The sequence below is a fragment of the Leucopleurus acutus genome, assembly GCF_964270905.1.
Source record: "Leucopleurus acutus genome assembly, chromosome: 2".
Lineage (NCBI taxonomy): Eukaryota > Metazoa > Chordata > Mammalia > Artiodactyla > Delphinidae > Leucopleurus > Leucopleurus acutus.
In genome coordinates, this window is record NC_139143.1 from 31,101,533 (window position 1) to 31,127,820 (window position 26,288).

At 34.9% G+C, this 26,288-nt stretch overlaps 1 protein-coding gene across 2 annotated transcripts in view; it reads left to right on the forward strand.

Annotated features, from left to right (window-relative positions):
• The window catches only part of RGS7 (regulator of G protein signaling 7), a gene marked incomplete at its 5' end in the record, with an annotated part of 604,742 nt that overhangs the window by 468,002 nt on the left and 110,452 nt on the right, over nucleotides 1-26,288 (forward strand). Inside the window, 2 exons of one of the 2 annotated variants that reach the window (XM_082833652.1) lie at nucleotides 885-991; nucleotides 5,657-5,708. In XM_082833652.1, the coding sequence (XP_082689778.1) occupies nucleotides 885-991; nucleotides 5,657-5,708 (159 nt within the window). Of the gene's footprint in view, nucleotides 1-884; nucleotides 992-5,656; nucleotides 5,709-26,288 lie in introns of those variants that run through there. The other variant, XM_082833653.1, reaches the window with a different exon arrangement.

A 26,288-nucleotide genomic window follows, 5' to 3' on the forward strand; every position in this document is an offset into this window, starting at 1 on the left:
GTTCTTTATTATTGACAAAATCAGTGGAGTGGAGGCCAGAGGTAGAAGAAGTTACCAATTAAAATATTTGCAAGATGTTAGATAATAATTAAAAGGGGCACTGTAGTAGCCCATTACAGGTAAAATTTAACAATTATCTTATTATTAGCCAATATAGGCATGGAAGTGAGGAGAGTAATTTACTGCATAAATTAAAGTATTATGTTCCAACTATTTCCCAGACTACTGGGAAAATATAATGTTTTCATTGTCATATAAACCTCTACATAGTTCATATGTAGAATACTGTATACAGAGTAGTAAAAGCTAGAACAGTCTGGCCAACCACAGACTGCAGGCTCACTTAGTGCAGCATAAATTTTTCTAGATGCCTTAACATTGCCTGTTAACATTGCCTCTAGTAATGGTCCATATCATTAGAAAAATTGCTGATAGTATTGGAAATTCATATTACAGGGCAGGGTGTGATGCAAGCAAGAACACTTTTTAAAGTTTAAAGTGCTATATAAATGCCAAATAGAATTGTTTGTGGAAGGTTATTAACATATAGCAAAATATGTCCCATCTATAAAATGAAGGAACCAGATTCTGTGATTTCAGGAAAAACCTTCAGTTTCAATGTTCCATAACTTTATGTTCTCATGGGCTGGTCGCCATGCAGTGTTGGTCATTGAACAGTCACTACCAGGAAGCAGAGCCATCTTAGTACCTTATGTGGAAGAGCTGAAAGAAGAAGTACAAAGACAGGCTTTTCAGGATGCTGAGAATTCCAATGCAAGAATGTGTTCAAATGGAACAAGATAAAATTCTACATGGCTATAAGTCAACAGTTTTAAAGAGAGCTTTTATATGTGTTTTTTGGTTTGTTTATTTTCATGAAACAGTTGAGGCACTCCATTTGGGAACACTAATGGCTGCCCATGGCTACTTCTTTCCAATCTCGGATCATGTCCTCACACTCAAGGATGATGGCACCTTTTACCGGTTCCAAGTAAGTTTAATAAAAATATTCTTTAACAGTAAAAACAAGTCTGCATTTTCATTGTTTTACAAAAATTTTGAAAATTATGACTTATTTTACTTTGACTTAAGCTAGTTAGAATCTAATGATTTGTGAAAGCTAAATTGTGTGATGATTTAAATTATATTTTATATAAAATGTTTGAGAAAAATTCAGAGAGTGACAATGGAATTCATGAAGATGAGAGAGTTCATCTGTAAGTAACATTTATTTGCTAGGAAGGAAGTTGAGAGATTAACTAAATTTGTTACACTCTAGACCCTGCGTGATCCAGAGCCATCTACAGTCCAAGCAAATAGTCATGGGAATGCTTGAAGCTCCAGGATAGAATTTAGCTAATAAATACATATCCTCTGCATGTCTGAGACCTACAAGTCTATGAAGACTGACATGCATGATGCTTTGCGTGCATATACTTATCTGAGACAGGAAGCCACCTTAGATAACTTATAAACTGACAAGAGTCGTTCTAGGTCATTTTTCAAATGAGATACCTATAAAGAATAATCTTTCAGGAAATGATTGTGGACTCTAATTTCAGTTATTGAGCATTCAGTTGACACTTGAGTTTACAGTGGTTTACCTGAAGTGTATTCTACATTTCATTAGACATTATGGTTCATTAGTAACTGACTGGAAGATTCCAGCCTAAAACAATTAAGGCATATATGCCAGAGTTCAAACTCTAGCTCTAGGTATTTTCAGAGGATTCTCCCCATTGTCCAACTTTTAGACATTGGAGCATTCTTCTCACTAGCTCTGAATGATTAGATGTTCTATATCTAAATAAAGTGACTTGGATGCCTAAGGACTTGCTTGGACGTTGCAGTTGAAAACAGAGGGAATATGTTTTAAAAAATTGTTCTCAAAGATCATTGTCCTCCTAGAAAACTCTCACTACCACTTCCTTAGGGCACGTCTATCGAAGGCAAATAATCATAGGACTTTCTGCACTGAATGGCTAGTAAATAAAGCAGTCTCCTGAAACTGTGATACTGACCTAAGTATTCAAGCAATTTAAATTAGTTGAATCACTTAATTTTAAAAGGCTTTAAAATAATGAAGCTTTATCCTTTATAGAGTTAAATTTAAAGTAATGGTAGCTTTAAACAGCTTATTATTAAGTGAGAGTAACTTGTGGTCCTAAAGTTAGCAATTTAATAAATAGAAATTATTAGTGATTAGCAAACAAATTATGTATGTGTTACTAACACTTTTTGATTTTTTAAAAGGAGTTACTTTGCTATTGCAGGATCACATTTTCCATAAAATTTTATTTTCTTATACAAGTTTTTCATATGCAGACTCTAAGTAAACGTTAGGCCTAAAAATTTCTTACAAATTCTAAATGAAATGTATTTTTTTAACAAAAATACCAACTTTTATCCATGTTCGCTATCAATATTACAAGTAAAATCATCTGTGTATAATGTAATATATTTATAAGGGAAACATTGAATATAGTCTATCTGTTAACAATTATCTAATTCAAAAATTTCCCTCAAAACAAACTAGCTGAGACATGGCCTAAAATTAGTGGTGATGTCTTGAATTAGTATAATTTACAACCTTTAACTCTGCTGTTGTCATTTCCAGACTGAAGTTAGTAGGCAGACAAGGTGTTCTTTTCTTTTTTGCGGTACGCAGGCCTCTCACTGCTGTGGCCTCTCCCGTCGCGGAGCGCAGGCTCCGGACGCGCAGGCTCAGCGGCCATGGCTCACGGGCCTAGCCGCTCCACGGCATGTGGGATCCTCCCGGACCAAGCATGAACCCGTGTCCCCTGCATCGGCAGGCGGACTCTCAACCACTGCGCCACCAGGGAGGCCCCAGACAAGGTTTTATTGTCATGCTCATGGGTCAAAGATGAGCAAAGCTGGGAATGGATCACCCTGCATTCTGCAGAAAAGGAGAGACTGTTTTTAAAGAACTTTACAACAAAGCAAGGGAATGAGTACAAATGATAAACTAATTATATCACTACTAGGTATAGGCAGAAGATTATCAAGTTCAATATGCCTAAATAGATAATAGATAATCTTTTAAATTACATGAATTAATGTTAAATATTAAATGTTAAATATTTTAATGACACATCCACATTCAAAATAGGATAGAAACATGACATATTTGTAAATCTAATAACCATACAATCTAAAAACCAAGGGTTTAAAAACAAACAAAAGAAACCCCAGAAAAATCAGGGATTATTTAATTCCTGCTACAGTGTCTACCAAGGCATTAATTAGTTTATATTTGAACAGCTCTAATAACAGAAAATACATTATTGTTCAAAGTGTTTCCTTCCATTTTTGTGTTGGTTCCAAGCAGCATTAAGTTCTTTATTACATTGAATTGAAATTCAACTCCATGGAAGGATTTTAAAAATCATGGGTTAAAATAGGAAACTTGCAATATTGTGTTTACAATTACTCCAGTGAATGATTGAGATTCTAACCATCATTAGGAATATGAAAAAGCTTTGGGGCATGAGTTTGAGGCAAACAGAACTCTTACTTTAATTTCACTGGTATGCCGCAGTAAATGTGTCTCAATTTTTCAATCATATGATTTTTGTATTTACTGTAAACTTGCAATTGTCTAATTTATCCTCCTTAGCTAACTGAAATTGAGTTCTGACATGATTATCCAGGTCACTTTCATGACTTTCATCACATTAGTATAGGTGCCAAAGATTACTGAGCAATGGCTAGACAGTTTTGGATCTGTTTTATTATGGCTAAAGAAGCAAACTCTGAAAAGCAGAGAAACTCATACATTAAAATGTCCTAAAGCCTAGTTTGACTGTGAAAGTAAATTTTTAAATTCCAACAAACTATAGGAGTTTGTTATTTAAATTTTCTTTTACTATAAATCAAAATATTTTTCCTAGAAAAAAAATCTTGCAATATTAGTGAAGAGTGTTGGTTTTGTGCCTTTTCCACATAATATCACAGGATAAAATAGCTTCATTCATTTATTTTTACAGTCAGGAAATTGTCACTAAAGTAAATGATAGAAAAATAAAGAAAAATTATAAGAATGCTATTGAAAACATTCCTTGTGGTTTTGAGAAAAAAAGTATGTGTCTGACCAGTCTGACTAGAGTATATATTTTTAGAGTTAGATAAATAGGTATGCATACGCATGCGTGCACGTACACACACACACACACACACACACACACACACACACACACACCCCTCCCAAAATGAAGAAGCAACCCAAAGGGAATAATGCATTCTATGAGAAGTATCTCAAAAGCTAGCAGCCCACATGAAAGGAAGATTTTTTAACTACTTTGTTTCTCTATGGTTCTCCTAGAGTAGTGACCCAGTTTTACTCTCAGACTAGGTTAAGTGGATTCATTTGCCAAGGAGGGGGTGCTGTATAAAGCCTTGATATCCCCCTTTATCTAGTGCTTCAGCTTTTTTACCCTCTAAATGTATTCTGTCACTTTGTTCATATATATACAAAATTAGTATTAGTATCCTTCTTTATGATACTGGAGCAATTCCCAAGAAAGCATAGAGGGTAAATCAAATCCCCTGGGAGTCCTAAACTGGAAGGGCTCTCTCCCAGAGATTCAAACAGTTCTCCCAATTACCCTTTTCCCCCCTTGAGAGTCCCTCTTCTAGAAGGCAGAATTATCAAACAGGTAATCAGAGATTACCCTAAATATGCTTGTTACACACAGATTGTTAATATAATTGACTAATAAATATAATTAAGCCCACAAGGCTGACGTCTGTAGTCACTGTTCCATTGAATCCCAGAGCCATCATCATCCAAGGAAACAGTTTGAAAGAGTAGACTGGTGGTGATGGAGTATCCTCGGGGTCTGGAGCCAAGCATGTCCAGCCATGAGGGCTAGAAAAGCCCTATCAGAAAATATAACATGCTGATGATAATAATTGGGTTTTCTCAATCAGATATTTTCTTTGTAGTTTCATCAGTTTCCAGAATTTCACAGAATCATGTATCTATTTTTAAGCAATCAACTAAGTTATTAGTTAAAAAAAATCATCTCTGACTTGTGCAGTTTAAAAATTTAGAGTAATAAGTGTCTCTATCCAGAGATATTTTTTAAAGTGAAGGGGAAAAGTTGTTTTAATCTAGCTGGATAATGTTGAGAGCTGCATTATATAATTAATAGAACCAAGCAAATGATTGCCAGATCTTAAGGAAAGATTCTGACGGTTGAACTTTTGGGTCTACTGAGGGCAATGATGAAATACATAAATCATAAAAAACAATTTGCTAAATTTAAACATAGCTCATCATGAGTCTTCCTGAATATAATACTTTGCTTTCAGTCTTTGTGTATTAACACTTTTTATTTGAATAATGCAATCAGTCCTTTTACCTTTTTGTCAGATGACATACAATTGTAGCAAATGAACACTGTCTTAAATACCTGCTGGTGCTGCACCTATTTGGAAGCTGAACAGTTGCTTAGCAAAGTAAATGTAAAAGAAAAACCTTACAATGCCTCTCTGAGTACTTTTTCTGGGTAATAAAACATACATTGTTAGCAAAATTCTAGGTAATTGCTGAAGATAAACACAGCTCATAAACCAGGAACCCCACTAATTCTTTATGTGCCTAACCTAAGTTCCACTTCTTTTCATTCCACAGACACCCTATTTTTGGCCATCAAATTGTTGGGAGCCAGAAAACACAGACTATGGTCAGTGCAATATCTCCTCATTTTATTATTGACAACTAGTGTGTATGGATGAACCCATGCTTGCATTTTATTATTTGTCACTGAGAAAAGAAAAGCACAGTTTTCAGTATGGGACTAATATTTCTAACATTGAATTTATGAATGGCCTTGTTTGGAAAGTCACCAAACCTGGTGGCAGCTTATTCCATGTTATAGTGCCCCCTGTGACTATTAAAAAAAATACTTTCTTCTGAATAGATGAAAGAGCTATAAACAAGCTAAAAGGGTTTTTTGTTTTTTTTTTTCTGTACCACCTTGGTCTACTAGAAAGAGTAACAAAGGGGCTCAGAGAGCCAGAGTTTTAGTTCAGCTCTCCTATTTAGCTATGATTTGTGGTAAATCCCTTGCCTTTCCCAGACTCCATTTTTCTCACTATTATTTGAGGCATCCTATGATTCTACAAGCAGAAGGTTTTGTTAAACATGAAAGGCCAAATGCAAGCAAAAGAAAAGATACAATAGGAAATTTAATCATAGTGAATCAACTTCAGTCAACTTAGAATGAACTCAGTTCAACAACCATGATCTTAGTTAAGCTCTTCAAGGAAATAGGCCCCTAATAAGTGCTCATCTTCTTACATCTTCCTGAAGGCTACAGTTTTCAAAAATAATATTGTATGTATGGTTTTTAAATGTCATTTCTACAAGTATTCATTGAGGATTTGTTCCAATGCAAAGTGTTATAGTAGGTGCTAGGATAACAAGGAGACTCTGACTTTATCTACACTGTTGAGTAACTCATAGGCTAGACGAGAAAAGGGAATTATACAGAAGGAGTTGCTGGGAAGTGCTGAGGGAATATAATAGTGGTATGTGTAAAATATATGGAAGTTTAAAAGAATAAGAGAGTGACTTTGAGGGTTTCTAGAGTGATTTCACAAAAGAACTGAGGGCATCTGAGTTGGATTTTAAAGGAGGGGAGATTTTTCAGGAAACAAGGCAGAGAAGGCATTTGAGGCAGAGTGCCAGCATGTTCAAAGACAGAAACTTCACAGCAATCTGGCTTTTGTTGGCTCCTGGAGAGACGTTTTGTAAGAAAACCATAGGAAAGCCCATGGAGTCATCCCTCATTTTTGTCATTTCAGAAAGTTGAATTTCATAGTTCATCCAAGGGTGGTCAGGTGCCAACCAAAGATTCAAACTAACATAATTTATGGAAGACAATCTGAAAACCAGAATACTGAACCATTAATAGAGAGAATAGATGATTCCTTTCCAGTAGTGGGAATGTTGATTTTTTTTCATCCAGGGTACACATTCTTCAAAACTGACGCACTTGGAGAAAGAAGTTAATTAAAAAAAAAAAAAAAAAAACCTGCCGATTTGTGGATCTGAGTTGGAGAACTTTGTGATGTATTTTCTCCAACCTGGGATGATACCTGGGAATTATTTCACCAAAGAGTATGAAGTTCTAGTGGAGAAAATACCTGCACACCTGAGAAGGAGGTCATGGAGAAAAACCCAGGTGTTGGAGGCAGACAGACCTGACCACAGATACTGCCACAACGATGTACCACATACTAACTGTGTGACTTGGGCAAGCATGTAACATCTTTGAGCCTCAGTCTGCTCACTATTCAAGCAGAAATAATAATATTGACTTTCTAAAGTTGTTGAAATAACCCAAATTAATATGCCTAAAAAACTGGTATTGCTCCTATGATACTTAATAAATCAAAATTGTTTTCGGTCGTCATCGTTATTGCCTGACAGACAAACTGCCTCTGTTCCTTACAGAAAAGCAAATTCTTAATGTTCTCTCAGTCCATATTTTGTGTTTTTCATAAATATGTTAGTGTTCCCAATTGCAGTTCGTGTTTCAGCACTTCACAGTAGATTAATGTTTCTGTGGTAAGGCCAAGGAAATGGCATGGCTTACACAGAAAATCATTTACAGAACATTCCTCAAAGTCAGTCATCTCAAAATTATTAATGTCATTCAGTTTAACATTAGCTCTTATTGGTGTCCATTTCAAAGGGAATCATCTTCTAAACTTTCTCCCGAAACCTGGAGAGCCTGCAATTTTTAACTAAAAATAAGCATAGTCTTTATTATTCTATTTGTTTCCCCCCCTGAATAAACATATACCTGTTTAAGTCTCATTTGCTTGGATTATATACAAGTGAAGAATAAAATAATTATTCAATAAAAAGTTATAGAAAAAATTAGAGGAAGTGAGATGATAATGATCTCAGACACTGTTCCACTCCTACAGGCAATGATGCTTTGTCTTCTATGATTTTTCTTTTTAGGTACAAGTATAGAAGCAATTCAAATTATCCAACTTCGAATTTTCTACCACCATTTATTTAAAGAACATTTATAAAGTATGAACACTTGCTTATAAAGAGGATGTTGATACTGTGATGTAGTTGGGTGTGAGGCCCAACAGAAATAATAGTGATTAGTTAGGCTGTTTATTCTGAGACAGCTTGGGGCAGACAGGAGTTTATTGCTTAAAGCAGGTTTAAAGAATGGTTTCTTATATTCTATTAGTATCTAATGTCTATTTCCATCACCAATTCAAACTTACTAGGAAGCCTCTGCAAAACATAAACCTCTTAGGTCAGTTTATGTGGAGAAACACTTTTCCATGGTTACCTTGGTTTTGTAGAAAAATAGAATATGTTGATCATGTTTAATGGCTAAGACAAGGCAATATGGACTAAAGGGCTATGAAAAAACACAGTACTTTGAAAATCAAGTTGTGTGAGATTTCTGGTATTTTTTCACCCAAGTACAAAATTATTCCAATCCAAGCCAATTAAAATGGAGTCTGGAATGGACTTCCCAGGTGTATTTGCATAAGAATCATCTAGTATAAAAGGATTGCAATGAGGGCTGGAGGCCAAGACATGAGGAAGTTTAAGAGAACTGTGATAAGAAGTAGAGACAGTAGTGGTGGTAGCAAACTAAAACAGAAGCGAGAGACAGGAAGTTCACTGATATCTCTAAGCACACACATTGCACATTGACGTTCCTACAGATGATCACACATTGACCAATATCTTTCGTCTGGCTCCTTTTGAGGGTTAAATCTCCAATGTTCATATAGGACTTGAACCCCAAGAAATCAAAATTTCCAATAAAGACAGGAGCTGACCCTATACTTGTATGACTTATGTCACTCACTTCACCCAAATCCTAGCCTTGTTGGAGCATATCTTTATTGAATACTTTTATATTTTGTTCATTGTAGATTTTTTTGCAGTTTTATTTTTTCATATATTACATTAAAGTATTATTTTTCTTGATTAGTGAGTTTTTTGGCACTCCCTTGACTTTCTCCCCCTAGGCAAGTGCCATACTCATCTCATCCTAGGGCCAACTGAGACCAACATATGACAATTGCAGAAAGGCAGAGGTGTTCTCAACATAAGGACCTTTTAACAATGAAAATTGTCCGGAACTTGCATTATCTTGTAGGATGATGGTTGTGCCTCAGAAAACATTCAACCAAAGGCCTGTATTTTCTCCAGGATGTTGTGAGGTCTTTCGGGCATAGCAATTGTATGCTGACATAAAATAATCACAGCAGCTTTGAGATAAATAGTAATTTTTTCCTTCAGGGACAGATTTTAAGTTGGTTAGTTAACATTGGTATAAAGATTGCTATAACCAAATACTGCATTTTGGGGATGGATGACAAGGAATTTATGATTAGAGAGATTGAATACACAATAAATCAGTGAACTTTAAAATAAATGCATGAGCAAAATCAAATTAATAGCATATATAACTTCATGTCTGTGTCCTAAATCTTAGTTGACAAAATACCAATGCCTTAAATCTTTGTATATTAATAATTCCATGATATATAATATTGAAAAACTTAGAATTCAAGATTTGGGGGAAAATAGAAGAACTTCACTTTTCTAAAAATTAGTTTGTTTCTTGACCTAAGACACTGAAATGCTTTCCAAAATATTCATCCCGTTAATAAAATTGTGTGGTGTAGTGCGGTTCCTACTTCATTCTCTTTGGCACTTAAGTTTTAAATTGTTTGTTTCATAAGACCTTTAATAGAGCCTCTACAGTTCTATGTAATAGTCCTACATAGAACACCTAAAACCTTTGCCGTTCACTTTTGATGACTCTGTCCCTGCTATGTCTATTTTTGAAGTACATGTTAGTGGTTCCTAAAACCATGTTTTAGAGAAGAATTTTTTAAATTTCCAGTTTTGGTACAGTTTTAAGTATACAAAAAATTGAACAGAAAGTAGGAGAATTCCCCTAAACCACCTCAATACCACCCACACTCTTTCCTATTATTAATATGTCACATTAGTGTAGTAAATTTGCTACAATTGATGATCCAATATTGAAACATTATTATTAACTAAAGTTCATAGTTTACATGAGAGTTCACTCTTTGTATTGTGCATTCTGTGGGTTTTGACAAATGTATAATGACATGTATCTACCACTGCCCTAAAATTTCCCAGAGTTCTACCTGTTCATCTCTCCCTCTCTCCTCCTGAACCCCTGTCAACCACTGCTATTTTTACTATCTCCTTAGCTTTCCCTTTTTCAGAATGTTATATAGTTGGAATCACACAGAATGGAGCCTTTTCAGATTAGCTTTATTCACTTTAGTTCCTTCTGAGTCTTTGAATGAAGTTGAAGAACATCTTGGATGTCCATTTGTTCCAGCACCATTTGTTGAAAGCACTATCCTTTCTCCATTGAATTGCCTTTGATCCTTTGTCAAATATTGGTTGACTATATTTATGTGGTGCTATTTCTGTTCTGTTCCATTGATCTATTTGTCTGTTCTTTCTCTAATACAGCACTTTCCTGATTACTATAGATTTATACAGTGTCTTGAAATTGGATACTGTCAGTCCTCTAAATTTGTACTTCTCCTTCAGTATTATGTTATATATTCTGGGTATTTTGCTTTCCAAAAACTGTAGGATCAGTTTTTCAATACCCACAAAATAACCTGCTGGAATTTGGGATTGCAGATCAAATTAGAAATAACTGATATCTTGACAATATTGAGTCTTCCTATCCATAGAACATGGATTATCTTTCCATTTATTTCTTCTTTGATATTTTTCATCAGAATTTGGACTTTTAATAAAGCTCTAGTACTCATTTTGTTAAATTTATACCTAAGTACTTTTTATTTAGCACACTATTTACAGTCGTGTGCTAATGTAAATGGCATCATATTTTTAATTTCAAATTCCAATTACTCATTACTGATTTATAGAAAAGCAAATTTTATAACATTAACTTGCTATAATCACTTTTTAGTTCTAAGAGTTTTTTAGTTGTTTCTTTGGATTTTCTATACAGACAAATATCTGTCATCTGTGAACAAAGACAGTTTTCTATTTTCCTTTTCAAACTATATACTTTTAATTCCTTTTTTCTTGTCTTATGGCATTAGCTAGCATGTCTTGTAAGATGTTGAATAGGAGTGGTGCAAGGGGACATCCTTGCTTTTTTCCTCACCTTAACAGTAATGCATCTAGTTTCTAACCATTTATTATCATGTTAGCTCTAGGTTTTTTGTAGATGTTCTTTATCAAGTTGAGGAAGTTTCCTGTCCAATCCTAGTTTTTCAAGAGTTTTATTTACTTATTTGTTTTTGTTTGTTTATAATCAGTACTATATTTCATCAGATACTTTCTTTGCATTTATTGACATGTTCATATGATTTTTCTTCTTTATTCTGTTGATATGACAGGTTACCTTAATTGACTTTTAGTCAGCCAGTCTTTCATAACAAGAATAAATCTCACTTGGCTATGATGTATAATTCTTTTTATACATTGTTGGATGTGATTTGCTAATATTTTATTGGGGGTCTTTTTAAAATTGAAGTATAGATGATTTACAGTGTTTTCATGTGTACAGCAAAGTGATTCAATTACATACACATAAATATATACACATATATTCTTTTTCAGATTGTTTTCCATATTAGGTTATTATAAGATATTGAATGTGGTTCCCAGTACTATACAGTAACACTTGTTGTTTATCTGTTTTATATATAGTAGTGTGCATCTGTTAATCCTCAATTCCTAATTTATCCCCCCCCATTGGAGATATTTGCATTTATGTTCATGAGAACATTGATATGTAGTTTTCCATTCTTTTTTTTTTTCGGTACGTGGGCCTCTCACTGTTGTGGCCTCTCCCGTTGCGGAGCACAGTCTCCGGATGCACAGGCTCAGCGGCCATGGCTCACAGGCCTAGCCACTCCGCAGCATGTGGGATCTTCCCAGACCGGGACACGAACCCGTGTCCCCTGCATTGGCAGGCAGACTCTCAACCACTGCGCCACCAGGGAAGCCCTGTAGTTTTCCATTCTTGTAATGCCTTTTTAGGTTTTGGTATTAGGATAATACTGGCCTCAAAGAGTAAGTTAGGAAGTATTCCTTCTCCTTCTATTTTCTGGGAGCAATTGTGGAGAACTGGTATTATTTCTTCCATTTTAATGTTTGGTAGAATTCACCAGTGAAACCATATTAGCTTTGTGCTTTCTGTTTTGGTAGGTTATCAATTACTGATTAAATTTCTTTAACTGATGTAAGCCTATTCATATTATCTTTTTCTCCTTGTGTCAGTATCGGTAGATTTTGTCTTTCAGAAAATTGGTCTGTTTTATCTAGGTTTATCTGTTTATCAAACCTGTGAGCTAGAGTTGTTTATAATATCCCTTTATTATCTTTTTTAAATCAATGAAATCAGTAGTGAAAGCCCCTCTTTTATTTCTTATGTCAGTAATTTGTGTCTTATCTTGTTTCTTTTAGTTTGGCTAGAGGTTTATTAATATTGATCTCTTCAAAGAACCAGCTTTTGGTTTTGTTGAATTACTTTATTGGTTTCCTGTTTTCAAGTTCATGACTTCTTTTTTTTTTTTAGTTCATTGATTTCTGCTCTAAAATTTTAGTATTTCTTTTCTTCAGCTTACCTTGGATTTAATATTTTCTTTTCCTTTTTTTGTTTTCTATGCTGGAAGCTTAGGTTATTGATTTTAGATCTTTATTGTTTTCTAATATATGTATTCAATGCTATAAGTTTCCCTCTAAGCACAGCTTTCACTACATCACAGATTTTGATTAAGTTGTATTTTTATTTTCATTTAGTCAAAAATATTTTTCAATTTCTCTTGGGATTTCTTTGACTATATGTTATTTACAAGTGTGTTGTTTAATAACAGGCATTTGAGGGCTTTCTAGCTGTGTTTCTGTTATTAATTTCTGACTTAATTCCATTGATGTCTGAGAGTACACTTTGTATGATTTCTACTTTTAATAATTTGTTAAAGTGTGTTTTATGGCCTAGAATGTGGTCCATTTTGGTGCATTACCTGGGAACTTGAGAAAGTTGTATATTCAGCTTTTGTTGGATGAAGTATTTTATAAATTTCAATTAGATCCAGTTGATTGATGGTGCTATTCTGTTCAACTATGTCATCACTGATTTTTCTGCCCAGTGGATCTGTCAACTACAGATAGATGTGTGTTGAAGTCTTCAGTTATAATACTTGTCTATTTTTCCTTAAGTCTCTCAGTTTTTGCCTCCAGTATTTTAATGCTCTGTTGTTAAGAGCATAAACATTAAGGATTTTTATGTCTTCATGAGAATTAACTCCTTTATCATGTAATGCCCCTATTTATTCCTAATAATTTTTTTCTGCAGTCTACTTTGTCTGAAATTAATTTATCTACTCTTGTTTTCTCTTTATTAGTGTTAACATGGCATGTCTTTCCTCCCCTTTATTTGTAATCTATCTGTGTCTTTATATTTAAAGTGGGTTTATTATAGACAGCACATAATTAGATCCAGTTTTTAGTGCACTCTGACAATCTTTGTCTTTTAATTATTATATTTAGACCATTCCCACTAGAAGTGATTATTAGTATTGTTGGATTAATATATATCATATTTGTAACTGTTTTCTATTCATTTCCCTTTTTCTTTGTCTTGCTTTATTTTTCTTTTTTCTTCCACCCTTTTTCTGCCTTCCCTGATTTTAATTGAGCATTTTATATGATTCAATTTTCTCTCGTATCTAAGTATATCAATTATACTTCTTTTTAAATTTTTAAGATTGCCCTAGAGTTTTAAATGAAAATTTGATGTAATTCTTAGCCTTTGTCCTCTATATGTAAGGTGTTCCCTCCTACTCCCACCCCAGCTTTGTTCAAGGTTTTCGCTTTGTCTTTGGTTTTCTGCATTTAGAATATGATATATATAGGTATAGTATTTTTGGTATTAATCATGCTTGGTGTTATATATGAGTTTCCTGGATCTGTGGTTTTAATGTCTATTGGTTTCCTAGGGCTGCCATAACAAAATACCACTGACTACATGGCTTAAACAACAACAAAAATTTTTTTTCTCACAGTTCTGGAAGAATTGTTGGTTTTTATTTTGTTCAGCAGTAACAATTTCCAAGCTACTTATAGGATGGACCAACAGTCAGAGAGCATTTTTTTTAAGGGAACTCCTTTATTTTTATATTTTATTTATTTATTTTTGGCTGTGTTGGGTCTTCGTTTCTGTGCAAGGACTTTCTCTAGTTGCGGCAAGCGGGGACCACTCTTCATCGCTGTGCGCGGGCCTCTCACTATCATGGCCTCTCTTGTTGCAGAGCACAGGCTCCAGACGTGCAGGCTTAGTAATTGTGGCTCACAGGCCTAGTTGCTTCGTGGCATGTGGGATCTTCCCAGGCCAGGGCTCGAACCCGTGTCCCCTGCATTGGTAGGCAGATTCTCAACCACTGCGCCACCAGGGAAGCCCCCAGAGAGCATATTTTTATAGGGGGAAAAATGAACAGATCATGACCAAGCTTGTTGTTTTTGTTTACTTTGTATCTGCTTTTCTTTCATTTTTTTTTTCTTCAGTATTGAATCCTGGGATGGTCTCTGAGCCAACATCTAAGAGAAATGGAAAACATAAAGTTGCTTCTTTCTGCTCTATGTGTTCTCCCTTCCCACTGGGCTTTGGAGAGTATCTGAAAAGCAACCATTAGTGTCTTTTGAGGTTGTTGTTTTCCCCTTGATTTCCCTGTAGGCAGCTTTGGAGCTGCTCTAGAATGGAAAGGGAGAGAAACGTGGCACTCTCGATTGGAAAAGCATGATATAAGGGCAGAGAAACAAGATAAAAGTGTGTTTAAGCAGAATTCTAGTAAGCCTTTCATGTTCTTAAATTTTATATATGTTCTACTATAAACCTGTAAAGAACATAATTTACATGTTATGTTCCAACATTTTTTCCCAAAAGCTATCATGATCAGTGGTCATTTCTAAATTGATGTGCCCTGGATCAAAATCAGAGGTGGATTCAGAAAGAAGAATAAAATGTCACATCTTACCAGAAATGTCCCATCATGATTCAAAATTACAGATTATCTGGAATAGTTAAAAGTTTAAACCACAAAATGAATAAAATGAAAATCTTCACTGATCCAGCCACTTTGCAGTAATCTAATTTGTGGAAATGATGGACTCCCATACATCTCTCTTAATAAAAATGAAAATCTATATTTAATATTTTATTACTGTAGTTATACAGGGTAGTATTGGTAATATAATCTATTTTATAAACTAAATATTCACCATGTTTTAGCAAAAACAACAACAAATTATGTCTTAAAAACAAAATGCATTTACTCAATAAACAGAACTACTTTATTGTTTAAGACTTTTTAATTTTAGAGCTAAAGCATTTATGACATCTTAAAAATACAAATATTGGCACAAATTGTTCTCCTTTATAAAATGTCCCAAGTTTTTGTCATTTCAAGACACAAAACGTACTGATAAAAATGTTATTGAATGAATTGGGTCCTGCTGCTCACTGCTTACAAAATCAATTACATACTCACAAATGTCAGGAGAAAGGAAAGGTGCCTTTAATGAGAGTGCCAGCAATCTGGGGAGATATTGGACTCAGCGCTCCCCAAAAACCACCTCCAAAAATTCTGCTCAGCCATAAACACTCTTAAAGACAAACAGAGAAGTAATCTCAGGTAATTATTGAGATGGGGGTCAGAATCATTGCAGTCTCCCACTGTGTGCAGGCTTGTGGACTCCTCATGATCTTCCTCTAGATGTTATCTTTTCACACAGTTTGGTCACAGAGTTAGATCAGGTGATTACTGAAAGGGAAGCAGGGAAGAGATATGGTCATCTGTTAATTATGTATTCTTCACTTCTACTTCTTTGATCTATGGAACTGACAAGTTAGGCAAGGTATTGTGTGATTAGTGTTGCAGGATACAAAATTAATACACAGAAATCTGTTTCACTTCTATACACTAACAACAAAAGATCAGAAAGAGAAATTAAAGAAACAATCCCATTTACCATCACATCAAATTAATTAATTAATTAATTAAATACCTAGAAATAAACCTAACTAAGGAAGCAAAAGACCTATACTCAGAAAACTATAACATACTGATGAAAGAAATCAAAAACGACATAAACAGATGGAGAGATATACCATGTTCTTTGATTGGGAGAATCAATATTGTCAAAATGACTATACTACCCAAAGTAATATACAGATTCAATGCAATCTCTATCAAATTACCAATAGCATTTTTCACAGAATTAGAACAAAAGAATTTACAACTTGTATGGAAACAGAGAAGACACCAAATAGCCAAGGCAATCTTGAAAAAGAAAAAATGACTTGGAGGGGTCAGGATCCCTGACTTCCGTCTATACTACAAAGCTACAGTCATCAAAACAGTATGGTACTGGCACAAAACACATGTAGATCAATGGAACAAGATAGAAAATTCAGAGATAAACCCACACACTTATGGTCACCTAATCTATGACAAAGGAGGCAAGAATGTACAATGGAGAAAACACAGTCTCTTCAATAAGTGGTGCTGGGGAAACTGAACAGCTACATGTAAAAGAATGAAATTAGAACACTCCCTAACCCCATAAACAAAAATAAACTCAAAATGGATTAAAGACCTAAATGTAACATCAGATGCTATAAAACTCTTAGAGGAAAACATAGGCTCTCTGACATAAATCGCATCAAGAACCTTTTTGATCCACCTCTGAGCATAATGAAAATAAATAAATAAATAAACAAATGAGACCTAATTAATCTTAAAAATTTTTGCACAGCAAAGGAAACCAGCAACAAAATGAAAAGAAGACCTACAGAATGGGAGAAAATATTTGCAAACAAAGCAACCAACAAGGGATTAATCTCCAAAATATACACATAGCTCATGCAGCCTAATATCAAAAGAAACAAACAACCCAATCAAAAAATGGGCAGAAGATCTAAATAAACATTCTCCAAAGAAGACATACAGATGGCCAAGTGTCACATGAAAAGATGCTCAACATCACTAATTATTAGAGAAATCACCTCACATTGGTCAGAATGGCCATCATCAAAAAATCTACAAGCAATAAATGCTGGGCATGGAGAAAAGGGAACCCTCCTATACTGTTTGTGGGAATGTAAATTGGTACAGCCACTATGAAGAACAGTATGGAGATTCCTTAAAAAACTAAAAATAGAGCTGCCATATGATCCTGCAATCCCACTTCTGGGCATGTATCTGGAGAAAACCATATTTGAAAGGATACATGCACCCCAATGTTCATTGCAGTACTATTTACAACAGCCAGGACATGGAAGCAACCTAAATGGCCATCAAAAGAGGAATGGATAAAGAATATGTGATACATATATACAGTGGAATATTACTCAGCCATTAAAATGAATGAAATAATGTCATTCACAGCAACATAGATGGATGGACCTAGAGATGATCATACTAAGTGAAGTAAGTCAGACAGAGAAAGACAAATGTCGTATGGTATCACTTGTATGTGGAATCTAAAGAAATGGTACAAATGAACCTATTTATAAAACAGAAGTTTAGTCACAGATGTAGAAAAGAAAATTTTACCAGGGGAAAGGGGAGGGAGGGATAAATTGGGAGATTGTTGTTGACATATACACACTACTATATATAGAACAAATAACTAATTAAGTACCTACTGAATAGCACAGGGAACTATATTCAATACTCTGTAATGACCTATATGGGAATAGAACCTAAAAAAAGAGTGGATATATGTGTATGTATAACTGACTCACTTTGCCATACAGCAGAAACTAACACACTGTTAATCAACTATATTCCAATTAAAAAAAAAAGATTTGAAAGGTGTGCTTGTGCCAGAGATGAGTAGAGCATGGGGGTGCCTGGTTTAAAAGTTAATTGAAATATAGCTTTCCTAAAGTGACAAGAAAAGAGGCGTCCTCCTGAGGGCAGTTTTCTGCAAGAGCTGCTTACAAAAGGAATAAACCATTAAATGGCTTGGTTTTTACCTGACTTATGCAAAGATTAAGACACCTTATTTACTCTCTTTCCCAAATATTATATGCTTTTACATATGCATATGAATATTGCACACACATTTATTTATTTATTTAAGATAAATAGATCATCTCTAATAGTTAAATAGTTCCAGTATCCATAGTTATGTGTGATTGATTGAAGCAGTGCTTTCTTCAAATGCCATTTGTAAATACATATTAATAATGCACTTTGGTTTGGGAGTTTGCTAACATCATTCCATGGACTTTACACATAAACTTAGAATTTTTATTTAAGGATGATACATATTTTAGTGAGTTAGAAAATATAATATTACAATGATTTAGTTATGACTTGTTACATCCCTCTCTAAATTTGAACTTTTTTTTTTAACATCTTCATTGGAGTATAATTGTTTTACAATGTTGTGTTAGTTTCTGCTTTATAACAAAGTGAATCAGCTATACATATATACCCATATCTCCTCCTTGCTTCTCCCTCCCACTCTCCCTATCCCACCCCTCTAGGTGGTCACAAAGCACAGAGCTGATCTCCCCATGTGATACAGCTGCTTCCCACTAGCTATCTATTTTACATTTGGTTGTGTATATATGTCAATGCTACTCTCTCACTTCGTCGCAGCTTACTCTTCCCCCTACTGGTGTCCTCAAGTCCATTCTCTACGCCTGCATCTTTATTCCTGTCCTGCCCCTGGGTTCATCAGAACGATTTTTTTTTTTTTTTTTTTTTTTAGGTTTTGGGTTGTATGGTAGTTCTATTTTTAGTTTTTTAAGGAACCTCCATACTGTTCTCCATAGTGGCTGTATCAATTTACATTCCCACCAACAGTGCAAGAGAGCTCCCTTTTCTCCGCACCCTCTCCAGCATTTATTGTTTGTAGATTTTTTGATGATCGCCATTCTGACAGGTATGAGGTGATACCTCATTGTAGTTTTGATTTGCATTTCTCTAATGATTAGTGATGTTGAGCATCCTTTCATGTGTTTGTTGGCAATCTGTATATCTTCTTTGGAGAAATGTCTATTTAGATCTTCTGCTAAATTTTGGATTGGGTTGTTTGTTTTTTGATATTGAGCTGCTTGTATATTTTGGAGATTAATCCTTTGTCAGTTGCTTCTTTTACAAATATTTCTCCCATTCTGAAGGTTGTCTTTTTGTATTGTTTATGGTTTCCTTTGCTGTGCAAAAGCCTTGAAGTTTCATTAGGTCCCATTTGTGTATTTTTGTTTTTATTTCCATATCTCTAGGAGGTGAGTCAAAAAGGATCTTGCTGTGTTTTATGTCAGAGTGTTCTTCCTATGTTTTCCTCTAAGAGTTTTATAGTGTCTGGTCTTACATTTAGGTTAATCCATTTTGAGTTTATTTTTGTGTATGGTGTTAGGAAGTGTTCTAATTTCATTCTTTTACATGTAGCTGTCCAGTTTCCCCAGCACCACTTATTGAAGAGGCTGTCTTTTCTCCATTGTATATTCTTGCCTCCTTTATCAAAGGTAAGGTGACCATATGTTTGTGGGTTTATCTCTGGGCTTTCTATCCTGCACAAACATTTAAATGTATTGTGTGTGTCGACTGAAATAAAAAACACACAATGTAAGCGCAGTGAGTTTCAGTTTTATCCAGGGACCTTACTGAGGACTAGAGCCCAGGAGACAGCCTCTCAGATAGCTCTGAGAAACTACTCTGAGGTAGGGGAGGAGCCAATATATATATGAATTTCTGGCTGGGAAATGCATGTAGTCAAGCATAAAATGATTACTGCTAATCACAAAGAGCAGATATCTCAAGTTAATTATTTTAGTGCTTTTTTATGTATAGGAAGATGCAAGAATCTGGGGTCATTGAAATTCTTCCTTAGACATGCATCTTAACCATCCAGGAGCCTGTATGTTCAAAGCACAGAATGCTTCATCCTATTTTTCCATCTTGAATTCCCCTCAGGGCACACTGTCTGTGGGCAACTGCAGTGGGTTGCCACTTAACCCTTTGTGTAAGGGGATAATGAATGACACTCTTTGTTCTTTTTGTTTACAAATGTATACTTGCATCACGCCTACATAAAATACACATATAGTTATCCAGATAGAAAATTAAAATAAGTCCTAAACATAGTATCTACAAAATAAAATTAAGGCTATATTAATATTTTTGAAATACCAGCCTAGTTTATAACCTCAATCTCTAGAAATGCTGTCTGTTATACTGAAAATAACTGCAGTTAACCAAGCCACCAGCTTGGAAGTATCATGTTGCTTATCTCTCCAAGTGGTGAAACAAGCCTATTGAGAAGATTCATACCTAATGATTTGTGCTACTTATTGGTTTCTGGTTTGGCTCCATCCTTACATTTCCTTATGAGTCTTTTCTTCCTGTCAGCTACCAATAATGATATGAAAAAAGAGAAACATATTTGACATATTTGATATTTTATAGCAAAAGATATTCAATTCTTAACTGCCTAATGTCAGCATTGTTATTTTGTATCTTTACATTATTATTTATTCATATATTAAGCAGGGAAAAGTTTTCCATTAACTGTGCTATGTATGATATACATATGTAAATATATTGTGTTCATGTTTGTGTATGTGTATTGGAGGTGGATGAGGGATGATTTTTTTGTATGGAAAGACCAATTTTGGAAGGATTGAAATACATTACAATTTTAAATAAGCAAAATCAGCAACATGCTTCCCAACAAGGAACTAATTCTGTGTCTTTGCAAGTCACGAGAATGGAATTTTTAGGACCTGCTATCTCTCAAGTGCTTTATATTTCACTGTTTCTTGAAGTGTGGCCCTGATTTGTCTGCATCAGCTCTGATGATTTTAAAATGCAGATTCCTGGTCTCTTTCCTGACCAATTGAATCTGAGACTTCAACCTGAGAATTAGCATTATTAATTAACTCTTCCAGATGTACACTATAGTTTGAAAAACAGGCAGTCATTATTTATTTAGTTTACCAAGTCTGATTAACTTGATATTTGTATTTCTGGTATCTCTACATTTTCTCTCATTTTGAATGATCATTCCTGTTTGTTCAACTACATTTTAAATAATGGTATATCAGAAATTTGAATAACACTTAACAGCTTATATTATAACTTTACATACATTATTTGCTTTAATCCCTCTCAGGAAGTCTTCAGAGTATTATTAGCCATACTCTACAGATGAAAAAAAAACAAAACAAAACAAACAAAAAAACAAAACCAAGAAAAAACAAAGGACTAGAGAGGTAAAGGATCTACCCTGCTGCTAAAAATGACAGAGCGAGGATTGGAACTCAGAACTTCTGACTGAGTTTTATGCTATTCCCATTCTACTATACTTGCCTTTCTTTCATGGTCCACTGGGCATGGGTGTTTCTCAGTTACGCCATACCATGGTGGCATTTATAAGACATAGCTAGCTGGGTGTTTAGCTACATGTGGCCAATATGCAGCTGCCTATGCAATGATATTACAGTTAAAGGCATTGTTATGCACAAGATAATTCAGGAAGGACCTGCACAGTGAGTCAAATAGAGGACCCAGGTTGAAACCTAGATTATATCAACATTTACAGACAAATTACCAGAAGAGGAACCAGCAAAAGAGAATGAGTAAGAGGTGTGGAGATCAGATTTCAGTGAAGGGATGGGAAGTTAGGAAACAAAGGCAGTAATAAGCTGATAAGCTCAGACTGTTTTCCCAACTATTTGACAATGAAGTGAGAAGATAGAAAAGGATGGATGGGTGGATGGATGAATGAATGAATGGGATAGAAAGAAAAAAATGGAAAAAGCAAGCTTGCTCAGTAGATGGAAACGATGATGCAGGGTTAGTGGTATGTCGTTCAATATGGAAGAAAGATGGATTTATTTGGAAAATAAAGGGAAGTTTTAATGAAGGGATAGAGACTAGAAAAAGTAGGATGAACAATGCATCTTCTACAGATGTTTGCCCAGGATACAGTAAGAAAGAGCAGAGGATTCCTAATTCAGTCCAGAATCTAGCACTTCTTTCTCTCTCTAGTGTGCTGATTCTTAACAGGCAATACCCTTTAGAATAATAATTTCCCATCCATCCGTGCTATCATTTAGAACTGAATTTCAAACTGATTATGGCACATTTTAGTAGGGTAAAAGACTGTATGGCTCCATTATCTTACCCTAAGTAAGTTTTAGGTAGAAAAAAAAACCTCAATAACAATAAAGTGGCACTGTATAGGAAAAACTGTGGAATAGATATGTTTGTTTCAAACAAAGGAATATGGATAACTCATATGTGAACTGTAATGTATGCATGTTTTTTGTGAAATTATTGGAAACCTATTGTCTTGGAATGCCTTGATGTAAATATGCATCATGACACACTGTGGGATTAACTAAATAATTTATAGCAATCTGAATAGTGGTGATAATATAAAATAAGCATTAATTTTCAATTTAAAGTCATTGAAAATTATGACCAACTCAGAACAACACTGCAGATGCTATAATATCCTCTTCAAAAATTACTGGAATCCCAATGATCCATGGATACATGTGTTCAAAACTGTGACATTGCCAAGTGTCATGTGACAGTAAGACTTCCCAGGAAAATCTTACTTAGAGACCACAGTAAATTCTATTAACGGGCTAATTTAAGTTTATGAATTTCAAATTTTAATGTAACCTTTTTGGTTGTCATATCCTGATGCAGACTGAAGGAAACACTTGCAGCATTGGGTCATTTCACAGCCCTTCAGAAAGAGCCGTAGAGCAGTGGGCTGTGGGCCTAGTTCTGAGAATCATGGATTTGGGTATTTGTTTGGATTAACAAGCTCTCCCAGTACCAATTCCTTGGATATACCAAGTACGCCTTCTAGCTTTGTTGTGAATTAATTGAATCACATAATCAGGTGCCTTTCTTCAAGTGACAATACAGTAGAAGTACTTAGAAAACTGTAGTTGTGGTTATTCACTTGTTATTTGGCTATTTTCATTACAATTTTGTAATTACAATTTTGTAATTACAATTTCATGTATTAAAAATTGTAACTGTGGTTTATTTGGGACCTGGATCAGGATAGAAATATTCTGGCTTAGGTGGAGCTTTTTTTTTACCTGGTGGGGTTGGAATAAAAAGGGGGTAAGGGGCTTTGACAGTATCAGTGTACAAGCAAAACTTCCCATTTTGCTTAGGCTTAATAATTACAGGAAGCACATTATTTCATTTAAAGTTTTACTAAAGAAAAATAGTTAATCATGGTAACCATGAGAAAAAAAAAACACATTCACACTCCTTATGGAGACTTTTTTGAAGATCAAAGAATGGAAGGGAAAATTTAAAAATAACAAAGATCATTGGTAAGATCATTTATAATTTAAGTAAATACTAATAGGCAATGCATTTTACAAATTAGCAATACTATTTTATGAAGACTCAGTTTTCTCAAGTCTAGCAATTAAAGCGGCATTATTTTTTCATTGTTTTAATATAGAGTGGCTGGGGGCGTGCAGACTCAGTTTTTGGTCCTTGAAATTTTCTCAGCCTGGGAAGTTAGAGGTAGAACCTTCACACCCTGGATGGTAAATATTCTATATCCTATGACTCTCTGGTTAGGTAACAGAAATTTTTGTGGCATAAAGCTGAAATAAGACTACTTCTAAATCCAAGTGATTTTCAAAAAATAATTTTTGTTTTCTTTAATTAAAACCTGCTTAAAGGGAAATTTGCATATCTGATTTCATATTTTCCTTGAGCAAGGAGAGGGTAGGGGGACTTAATATTTTGTTTCTACATTCTCTTAATAGAAGGGAGATTTAGATTATTTTAAATCACACTAGAAAAAGGTCCTCATGGGAACCATGGAGAAAGTGAAGCAAGAGAGTAAACTTGAGCACCTGGCTAGGTTCTGAATTTTCTGTTGGCATAGCAATTGCATGTGCTGCAACTCTTCTTGCCTCAGAATGTCAATGTCAGGGTTAAAACATGACTTTCCCCAGTAATGGAATTTCAGAGCTGCAGGGAACCTGGGATCATCCAATTCGACCATCTCAGCTAAAGAGGAGGCAGCTGAGTTCCAGAGAGTGATAGGATTTGCCAAGCCAAGGTCACAAGTTATTGGCCGAGTTTAGAACACACTAAAAGTTAGATAAGTAGAAGACTGCTGAATTCTTACCTAGCAGAGCATTCAATAAAGACTTTCAATAACTTATTGAATAGTTGCTACTTTTCTCAGGCTATTAAGGACATATACCAAATGTGCTATGCCTTTGCATTTCTATCATTGTTATGGAACAAATTCTGGCAAGATAAGTTTTCTGTGACTGACCTGGGCTATGCTTTCATGCTAAGTTTGAGGTGTCAGGTTCTTGTTAAGTTTCTCTGCAAGCCTAGAAATATTATCCTAAGGCTGCCCAGTCTCCTACTGTTGCTTCCTGGTTTCTTTGTAAATTGTTGGCCAGCTTCCAGCTATTATAATAAAAGTAACAGTGATAACACACTGTACTCCCAGATTACCGTGCTATTTGTCAAGTTCTTGTACTATTCATCAGGCTGATTTCCTGGAGGGAGAGGCAAAGGGCAAGAACTGCAAAGCCATCTTAAACATATTTCCGTTTTAGATATAGTTTACGAGCTGGGGAAAAACAATATCTCTGCTTAATTTATAGGAAGGAACTAGAATTCTTCTGCCCAGCTGACTGACTATTCAATTCAAACCACCAAATGAAATACCTTGGAGTTAAAATGTGTCAAGAGTGACTTCACAAAATGGAATCACTGGGACATGACTTAGCAATTGCTGAGTGCTTTTTGAAAGTTAAATCCTGTCCAAAGGCGGTGCAGTACCCTGAGAGGACTTTTAATGTTATACCTGGCAGCCTGTCTAGGGCACAGTTACATGAGAAGTTATCAAAGTGAATAGTTCCACAGCCTCTTTCCAAAGTGACTGGCACAGCCTTGGGTGAACTTTATAAAAATTTGCTTAGAGATCCTGGTCTCCATCTAGCATTTCTATGCCTTAGGCCACTGTAGTTAACATAGACATAGATGACTTCCCTACTGAAACCTGTGTCACAATATGAGTAACCAGAGAGCATACTCTCTGGTTACTAAGTGTCAGATGGCCCAAGAACACTCTGACTCACCTACTTATAATTTGTATGGCCCTGGGAGTGGACTTAAGCTCTTTGGGTTTCACTGTCAGCATCAGTACCTCCTTTCTGAGACAGTTGATTTAAGGGTCTGGATAAGATAATACATGTAAATGCCTTAAGATAGAGCAAGGCTCATGGAAGCATGATCAGATGACATTTCCTTTTCCTTAAGGAGGAGACAGAAGTCCACAGCTTTAATTATTTTCATATTTATAGTTCTTGGCTTTTATTCCAGAGATGTCCTAAAGGAATTCTGTCTCCTTAAAACTAGACCTTCAAGGTAAGTATTTGAAGATTTTAAAAGTCCAAGTGTTCAATTACCATAGCAGATCTCCCTATTTTAAATAGAAGTATAGTTGATTTACAGTGTTTCATATGTATGGCAAAGTGATTCAAATATATATATATATTCTTTTTCACATTCTTTTCCATTATAGGTTATTACAAGATATTGAATATAGTTACATGTGCTATACAGTAGGTCCTTGTTGTTTACCTATTTTACATATGGTAGTGTGTATCTTTTCATCTCAAATCCCTAATTTATCTACCCACTCCTTTCCCCTTTGGTAACCATAAGTTGTTATCTATGTCGGTGAGTCTGTTTCTGTTTTGTAAATAAGTTCATTTGCATCATTTTTTTAGACTCTGCATATAAGTGATATCATATGATATTTGTCTTTCTCTGTGACTTACTTCACTTAGTATGGTAATCTCTAGGTCCATCCATGTTGATATTATTGACATTATTTCATTCTTTTTATGGCTAACATTCCATTGTCTGTATATATATATATATATATATACCACATCTTTTTTATACACTCACCTGACAATGGACATTTAGGTTGCTTCCATGTCCTAGCTACTGTAAATAGTGCTACAAAGAACATGGGGGTGCATGTGTCCTTTCGAATTATGGTTTTCTCCAGGTATAAGCCCAGGAGTGGGACTGCAGGATCATATGGTAGCTGTATTTTCAGTTTTTTTGAGGAACCTCCATATTGTTCTCCATAGTGGCTGTACCAGTTTACATTCCCACCAACAGTGTAGGCGGTTTCC